The 9503-nt window shown below is 33.2% G+C and overlaps 1 protein-coding gene across 1 annotated transcript; it reads left to right on the top strand.

Annotated features, from left to right (window-relative positions):
• Positions 1 to 2611: 2611 nt before the first annotated feature.
• On the top strand, positions 2612 to 7890 carry LOC107797701 (putative serine/threonine-protein kinase PBL16). The gene is made up of 6 exons (XM_016620611.2): positions 2612 to 2998; positions 4663 to 4970; positions 5061 to 5196; positions 6703 to 6839; positions 6933 to 7056; positions 7399 to 7890. The coding sequence occupies exons 1-6, from the start codon at positions 2935 to 2937 to the stop codon at positions 7788 to 7790; spliced, it is 1161 nt and encodes a 386-aa protein (XP_016476097.1). The 5' UTR covers positions 2612 to 2934; the 3' UTR covers positions 7791 to 7890.
• Positions 7891 to 9503: the final 1613 nt, after the last annotated feature.

The raw sequence follows: 9503 nt of genomic DNA on the forward strand, positions 1-9503 counted from the left end.
AGTCGACATTATTCTTGATTGATGGCGTAAATAACAGGGACTTAATTACTGGATAAAGGATTAAGATTAATCGCGGGATTTTGAGGGTTTTCGTCTTCTTTTGCTCTACATAGACCCTTCTTTCCAGTGTCTTTACGTCAAGGTTGTTCCTCAACTTCCATCATTTGCATTTTTCTGTTTCCTTCTCTTTCTTTAACTAACGCCGGCTATGTTTTATCCCCAGCTCATTATGTTTATATTTTTCTTTTGTTGAATAAAAGATTTAATGTTAATTTACAAATGATATGGTGCAGTGGATGAGACTACTCTTTCCTTAACTAGAGATCTCGGGATCGAGTCCTGAGTATGGAAAAATTCTTGGTAGGGAGCGGTTCCCCCAAATGGGGCCCTACGCGGCGGGAATTCAAATATAATTGGGGCTCCAACGCAGATACCGAACATCGGACGGGAAAAAAAAAGAAGAGAGGATGCGACTTTATATATGTCATATTAGTTCATAATAGATTTACCAAAGTAATTTAACCAAATGCAAGATAATTTAGAAAACAAACACTTATTAGAGCCCTGATCTGGATATACATTTCAATGGTCTCAAGTTGCACATGCGTTAAGGTATATATTTTTTTAAGTGTTAGACAATCTAAATTGATTACTTGTTTGGATTTCAAAAACGTGATGTTTCTAATATCTAAAAGGTAATACATATTTCTTCAGTAACAATTTGTCATACCAAATGTAGATGCTTTTGGGAGGTATATTCTATACTGAAAACTTAGAATTACGTTAGCAATATAATTTAGTTTTAAATATAGGAACCTCAGCTATCGCAATTTCTTCTAGAAACTTAAATATGATGGGATCTACTTTATTCATTATTTCGAAATGACGCTAATAAAAAGTAATTAAAGATACATTAAGAATAGACATAATTAATTTAATAACTGAGTAGGAGTAATATATTGAGATACAAAACTACTGAAAATGACATTAAATTTAAAAGGAAGCAATAGAAGAAGGGAAGGAAAATGGTAGGGGCAGTTCAAATGTTTGGGAAAAGGAAATATCAGAAATGCTAGATGGAGGACAAAGCGTGGGATGAGGAGAAAAAAAAGTATAGGCGCACGCTATGACAGAGAAAGCTGGGGAATGATACCAAAGGATTGGTAGGAATCAAAATTCGAATTCGTTTTTATAGTTATCCGATATTTACTCAAACCAAATAAACACATATATGTGCCTTTTTATACACTTTAATTAATCACTTTATTATAATTAATAATGAGTTTAAGTTATTTATACAGAATTTTATATGATATGTGATATGAATAAAAAAAAGTTTTATTCACTCGGTATTTACACCTATTAATGAATATATGATATGTGTTTTTTTATACGCTTTAATTACTAATTAATGAGTTTAAGTCATAAACTATAATAACTTAAAGTTTTTTATATTATCAATACAAATTCAATCGATTAATGCAGGTTACTGTTTGTTAACATATCAAACAGTCAAACATCTTTGTAACAACATCGTTTATTTTGATATGTTTTTGGCATTTATAATGAATGGTTGTTATACACATATAACAATATTTGACGTTTAGATATATTTTGGCGTTTATAAATAAACATTATCCAAAGATCAATTTCTTTTAATGTTACATATAAAAGATAAGAAAAATATAAAAATTTATATACTCAAATCACTAATTAAATATTAAAGAAATCTAATACATTATTAATAAATTCATAACTAAATATACGAAGATTTAAACTCTAAGGCACACGTTTTAAAGTTATTACAAGATTAAACAATTTCAAGATTGACGAAAGAACTCGGTATTGTAGCTTTGTTTTATTGATTCTAGTCTCTTACTAGCGATATAACGCTTGAATTGATGAAGATTTGTGTCCAAATTTCAACGAAAGGGTATTTGATAGCTTTCCCTTTAAAGCAATCTAAGGGCTTAACCGTTGAATCTTCTATCTCAATCCAAGTAGCAGTATGTTGAGGTCAAAATGAGTAAACTTGTTATTTGTGATCTTAGAGATTCTACATGAATGTTATAGGAGGGTAATTATAAAGATGTATGTTGCTTTTATAGATAAAAGCTATTATACAAAGGTAAAATATAATATAAAAAATTAATTCCGAGAAAACTTACTTTTATAATGTTATTATATAGAGATCTGAAAATATTTAGCATGGAGAGTTATCTATTTTCATTAATTCTAATATTTGGGGGGGGGGGGAGGGAATAACACAGAGAACATATACTCATAATCAATTCAATATGTCTTCTATCACGATTTATTGGTTGTCCATGATAGCTTAATGTGATTTGATAAAAACTTATCATGAAACCTAAAAGTGATTTTTTTGTGTTGATTTTTCTTCCGGTGTTATTTATTGGGGTTTCAATTAATTAGAATTTGCGTTGGGCAAGGTCTATTAAAAAATTAAACTTATTGATAAAAATATAAAGCTTGAATAAGTTTTTTCATTTTTAAATATGGTGGACGCACTAAGACCCAACAGAAATAGTGAAAGTGAAGGCGCACAAAAAAATCCCAACAACAATACAACTAGCCTTCTCTTGTTTCTGCCAAAGACAACACAACACCATTTCCACTCACAAACCCCCCACTTTCTTCTCATTTCTCTCCATCATTGTCACCTAGAAAAAGAAACAAAATCCATTTTCAGTTTTCACACACAAATATGCAACAAACAAGCTGCTACTACTACTACTAGTTAGTTCATTTCTTCATTAAGTTCCCTTCACTTTTCCACTTCTTTCCCTATAAAAATTTTTTCCTTTTCTTTGGCTTTGGGCTAATTTTCTTGTTTATCTTCGTTTTTGGTGAGTTCTAATGGGTGGGTTCTGTTTTTGAGAAACTGGGGTTTGTTTACTTTGGCTGTGTTCTAAAATGGGTAATTGCTGCTGTGGGGGGCAACCTTCAATATACAGAGTCTCTTCTAATGCAAAATCTGGTCAGTCTTTCTTCTAAAGTCTTCTTTCTTGCTATTTTGTGTTGATCATTAGCTCACTATGTTTTATCTATATATTCTATGTTTCTGTTTCTGCTATTTTTCGCTCTGACACATTCATTTTGTATTTCCAAAGCAGAGGACTAATAATTCTCTGGCTTTTGTGATTCCTTAGTAGTTTTAGCTCTCATTTTAATAATTCTTGGTCTTAATTTGTTTTTATTGGCTCTTTTAATGATCTTTCTTCTTGGACGATTTTTCCAATGTTCCCGTTATTTTCTACAGTAATAATGATTGTTATTAATACCACTCTAAGATAAAGAATATACTAAGATTCTTTGCCCTTTTCCACGTTTATTTTCTAAGTATTTGGATTTTCAATAGTTTCCTTATACTTGGCAAGAACTGCAACATAGAAAAAAGTTAGAAAAAAAGAAAGGGGTTTCTGCTTTTAAGACTCTTTTATATACTGGTTTTCTTTTTCATCTTTTGGCTTTTACTAAATTAATTTTACTATTTTGTTTCAAATCCTATAGTATATCCTAGATTAAAGTTCACTTTTTCATCTTTTAACTCTTAAAAATAGAATTGTACTTTGTCGTTTCAACTGTCAATTCATATACTAGTTTCAGACTTTCAGTCCACTGCAAAATTCAAAAGCTTTGCAAGTGCTCTGCCTTTAGAATTTCTCTTTTCTACTTTTTGGTTCATATGTGTCTGCCTCAAGAGGAAAACTCTTTAGTCCTTGAGTACCAATTTTGTTTTATATTTCTCAATCCTATCGAAATTATGCACCTTATAATTTGCTTTACTTTTCACTCATGGACGGTTCAGCTATTAGAAGGGGGGGAAAATCTTTATGTTGCATAATATGTACCTAAATGAAATGGTTTTTCTTTCCATGAAATGGATAAGGATGTTTCATACTTGACATTGACGGTTTATACTCACTCCGGTCCACTTAATTGTTTTTTGGCATTTCTTTGTGGTTTACAATATTTGATTTCTTAAGATATCAAAAAGAAATTAATTTTTTTTTTTTAAAGTTGACCTTGGTATAAAGAGTCTTTGAGTATGTGTTATAGTTTCAATTAACAAATTGAAAAGATAGTAAAGGTTAATATGGTCAACTCTTTTGTTAATTAATGTTAAAATATTGTTTCCTTAAATATGTGAAAACAGCAAAAAAAAAATCAACTAAAATAGACCGGAGGGTAGATTGGAGGGCGGAAAAAAATCTCTATGCTGTACGATATGTACTTAAACGGAATGGTTTTCTTATCATTTTAGTGACAACAGTCTACAGGCTTTGCCAAGTTTTATGTTCTCGAATCAATTATTTTCTATTTTAAATTAACAGGTGGCTTTCATTCTGGTGTGAAAGATGCATGTTCTTTAAATTGTTTAATCAATGTGATCTGGAATAACACTATGCAATAGATTTTTTTATGTTGCATCCTTAACATGCAAAATATTTTAATTAGAGCTTTTTACCAGGTTTCTCATGTCATTAGATTATCTGATGCTTAACTTGATAGGTAATTTGAGAAAGAGATAAACCACTTAAAAGTTAACTTCTCTGATTCATGAATTATTCTAATAAATGTTAATAATGGTAAATATATATATATATATATATAACATTGTGCACTTTAATTTCCTTTCAGAGTCTCCTAAAGATCAGAGTCCATCGCAAAAAGCAAGGATAGATCATACTAAGATGCCTTCAAATCCTGAAGAAGTAGAAGACCTGCGCCGTAGTTCAGCTACAAATCCATTGATCGCGTTCTCCTTCGATGAACTTAAAATAATGACTGGCAACTTTAGACAAGATTACATGCTCGGGGGAGGAGGATTTGGCAATGTTTATAAAGGATATGTTACTGAAGATTTAAGGCAAGGATTCCAACCAATTACAGTTGCTGTTAAGGTTCATGATGGAGATAATAGTTATCAGGGTCACAGGGAATGGCTGGTAATTAGCCGAAAATTTTTCCATAAGGTTTTGAAGTTTCCGCGAATTGTCTGAACAGATTTTTCACTCCTCTTTTTTCTTATTTGTTAGGCTGAAGTGATATTTCTGGGCCAACTTTCTCATCCAAACTTGGTAAAGTTGATCGGTTACTGCTGTGAAGCTGATCATCGGGTTCTTATATACGAGTATATGGCTCGGGGAAGTGTTGAAAACAATTTGTTCTCAAGTAAGTATTTTCAGTTCTTTTCTAGAATGTGACACTTGTTCATTTTCATGATCTGTATTCGTAGTAATGAAAGAGTTTTAGAAGAAAGTCGTTCAAGACATATTCGAAGATTGGCTGATCTGGACATTAGGAAAAACTTTTAAAGTGCATCCTGATCCCATTCCTCCTATGCCTTACTCTAATTTGAAATCCGTCCCTACCTTCTATCTCCAATCTCTAACATGAGTCTGGATGTACTTTCATGATATCATTTCCCATTAAGCTGTGCTATGATTAGTTTTCATTTTTCTCAGGCATGGGAAGTGATAGTCTTGCCTAAGGGGGGACCATTGGACAAGCGTAAACTATGAAAATATCTTTAAGTGGAGCTACTTTCAAATAATATTGTCTTGAATGCGTCCTAAAAAGTAAAAGCAAAAGGGAAAAAGAAGGAAAAGAAAAGGTTTTCCATGATATTCTGGATCAGTGCATTTGTGGCCCCTTTTTGACCCTATACAATCAGTCAATCACTATCATTTTATGTAATGACCAATCACGATCCCCTACTCTTCACTGCAAAAGAAAAATTTCTCCTATGGAGAAAACCTTTTAATCTTACTTGGAAAAATTTCTCCTATGGAGAAAACCTTTTAATCTTACATGGTTTGTGTTCAAAAAAAAAAAAAAAAAAAAGCCTTGTGCACTAAGCTCCCGCGGTGTCCGGGGATGGGCCGGACCTCAAGAGTCTATTGTACGCAGCCTTACATTTCTGCAAGAGACTGTTTTCACGGCTCGAACCCGTGAGCTCCTGGTCACATGACAGCAACTTTACCGGTTACGCCAAGGCTCCCTTCTTTCTGTTTCTATATGAGAAAGTGTAAAATGAAAATTAATTTGTAAGACATGTCTATTTCAAGAATTTCACCTGCATACTTGAGTACCTTTTACCCTAAAATGATTGGTATATTTTGGCAGAAGTTCTATCCATTGCTCAAGCATTAAGTTATCATGTTGCTCACCTTGTTGGACAGGGTTCTTGAACACTAATTTTCTAAAAGAAAAAAAAAAGAATTTACATCTTTATGACTCCTCTTTAATAATTAATTTCCCCTCTTCTGTTTGAGGATAATACGAGTTATTTTCCACATTGGCTTGATCAAGGAATTTGGGCAACTAGCTTTCTAATTTGTCTGCAGTCAGCATGCCTAGAATCTTTTCTTGTAATAGAATCCGAATTACATCTTCTTATGTTGCTACTTGGTTTGTCACCTTTACCTTGTAGAGTATACATTAGATGCAGAGAACAAATTTCTAAAGCATTTGAATTGTTTCTGAAGCATAGATTCCTCAAGATATGTTCCCTCATTAGAGTGTTTAGTAAATGGTAGCATTAATTAAGTTAGACTTATAATTTCATGAATGGGTGTTTCTTATCTTCACCTTGTTTTCAAATTTGATATTTGTCTTTGTTTTTTGATGAGTCGTATTAGATGCCACAATGCTTATGCAGGGTTTTCTTGTTTGCAGGAGTATTACTTCCACTTCCATGGTCCATTAGAATGAAGATTGCCTTTGGTGCGGCTAAAGGACTTGCTTTTCTGCATGAAGCTGAGAAACCTGTTATCTATCGTGATTTTAAGACATCTAATATCCTGTTAGATGTGGTAAGTTTTCTTCGTCTGAATTTCATTCATGCATCATTTCAGACCAATTGCTTCAGCTTTGAGGGATAATACGCTAAATTTTTATATATACAGGAGTACAATGCAAAACTCTCTGATTTTGGCCTGGCAAAAGATGGACCAGTTGGGGACAAATCTCATGTTTCTACTCGCATAATGGGAACCTATGGATATGCTGCCCCTGAATATATTATGACAGGTAAGCTAATCTTTCTTTGGAAACCTATCGTCTCTCTTAATAGCATATGTGCAAATATTTCATCCGATTAAAACAGCATAGGACCCTTTGGCTTAGCTAAATTTGAACTTTTAAGCACCACATGATGAGAGGCACTTTTCAAATGCTGGATTGAATTTAAGAATGCGCAGTTATGTGTTCGGATAGAAGTGCTGAAGCTGAAAATACGCAGTTGCTGTGTTTGGCAAAGAAGCGCCGACAGAATCATAATAGTCATACTGTCATCCTTGAATGATATTCAGTAGTTCGTCTAATGCTGTTTTTATATCTTTATCACAGCTAATGCTTCTTCTCTATCTACAGGGCACTTGACTCCTAGGAGTGATGTTTATAGTTTTGGTGTTGTACTTCTCGAGCTTCTCACGGGAAGAAAATCGCTTGACAAATCCAAACCAGCCCGGGAACAAAACCTTACTGATTGGGCTATACCATTGCTTAGAGAAAAGAAAAAGTTGCTCAACGTTATAGATCCAAGACTCGATGGAGATTATCCCATAAAAGCTGTTCATAAGGCTGCAATGCTTGCTTATCATTGCCTAAATCGCAACCCAAAAGCACGACCTTTAATGAGAGATATTGTAGATTCCTTGGAGCCTCTTCTGATACCTGGTGAAGTTCCAACAAGTGAGAAGCCTACTTTGACTGTGATTACTGATACACCCAATGGAGTTATCAAAGAAAAATGCACAGTTTAACATGATTGCAATGTGTTCTAACTTTCCTAGCACTAATAGAAAGCTTTGGTACAATGTTTTACTTTCTTGTTATACAAGGAAACGGAGATTTTATTTGTTCTTCTGGATTAGTATTGGTTCAGTTCACTGTCCCCCTTTTCCCTTTCCCTTCCTTTATCCCTCAATGTAATATAAAAAGTCTATTTTTCCAAAAGAAAAGAGCTGTCCTGAAAGCTCCGCTGAATGTGGGGGGTATTGAAAAAATTACGATAGAAATAAAGCTTGAAAATGAAGGATGCTCCTTCCCTTTTATACATTATGTTCCTAAGAAGTTCCGAGAAGTTTTATCTATCATACTTGCTTCTAATGGTAGCAGCTAGGTAAGAGTGGGATATGTCTCGTAGATGCGGGATAATAGCAACTAGCAAGGTTTTTCCCATAGGACTGACTACAATAAGCTCGCGACTCTAATAGAAAAAATTTAGGACCAACTATAATAAGCTCGCTTCTCTAATAAAAAAAAAAAAAAAAAACTCTCTGCTTTATTTTCTAGTAAGTTGTTATTGCAGCTTACCATTTAGAAATTAATTCTCATGCATTTCTTGTCCGTGCAATAGGATTTCCATTCAATGAAAAGGGCCTCATATTGAAAATCCACTGAAGGTGCCTTAGCATTTCTACTTCCGGGGAAGTGCACAATTAGTCATTAATTAGAGATGTCTTTACTCTTTAACTACTGTTTAAAATGTATTTACTCTTTAGTCAGTATTTAATAATTTTTTACCCGCCCGGACGAAAATACTCATGTGCTAGACATGGGTGCTGTGTAAATATTAAGGACATGGTGTCCTTAACTTTATGAATGTTGTGTAAATATTAAGGACAAAGTGTCATGTATTTGCACCTTCCGTTGTTAAATATTAGGACATCATGTCCTTAACTTTATATGTGCAGTGTACATGTTAAGGACATGGCGTCCTTAACTTCATGTGTACATTGTAAATGTTAAGGACATAATGTCCTTAACTTGTATTTGCACCTTCTCTTGTTAAACTTTAGGATCTCATGTCCTTAACTTCATATGTGCAGTGTAAATGTTAAGGACACGGTGTCCTTAACTTCATGTGTGCACTGTAAATGTTAAGGACATAGTGTCCTTAACTTTATGAGTGTTGTGTAAATATTAAGGACATGGTGTCCTTAACTTCATGAATGATGTGTAAATATTAAGGACAAAGTGTCATGTATTTGCACTTTCTGTTGTTAAACTTTAGGACATCATGTCCTTAACTTCATATATGCAGTGTAAATGTTAAGGACACCATGTCCTTAATATTTACATAGCACTCATAAAAAAAAGATAAAAACATCTTTTCGTATTAATTTTAATAAAATAATGGCTATTTTGCTGAGCATTAAAAATACTGGATAAAAACTAAATATCATGTTAAGAAGTGACTATCTCACGCCATTTCTACTTCCGTTGTAAGATGCCTTGTGCATGAGCTCTACATCATCCGACTCCATTTTTAACTGCAAATCACTTTTTTTTTCTTTTTAGTCCATGTTTAAAAGCTTTGACATATTTAGCATTTATCTTTGAAACAAAAGGTCTACCTACTTCCTGAATCAACTCAATAAAAATTGGTCGAAGAAAAAAAAAATCAATAAACATTCACCATCATCAACACTTTTATTTTAGAATGCACTTAAATATAAGAGGGGTGAATTATG

This window comes from Nicotiana tabacum, chromosome 19, assembly GCF_000715075.1.
Source record: "Nicotiana tabacum cultivar K326 chromosome 19, ASM71507v2, whole genome shotgun sequence".
Classification (NCBI taxonomy): domain Eukaryota; kingdom Viridiplantae; phylum Streptophyta; class Magnoliopsida; order Solanales; family Solanaceae; genus Nicotiana; species Nicotiana tabacum.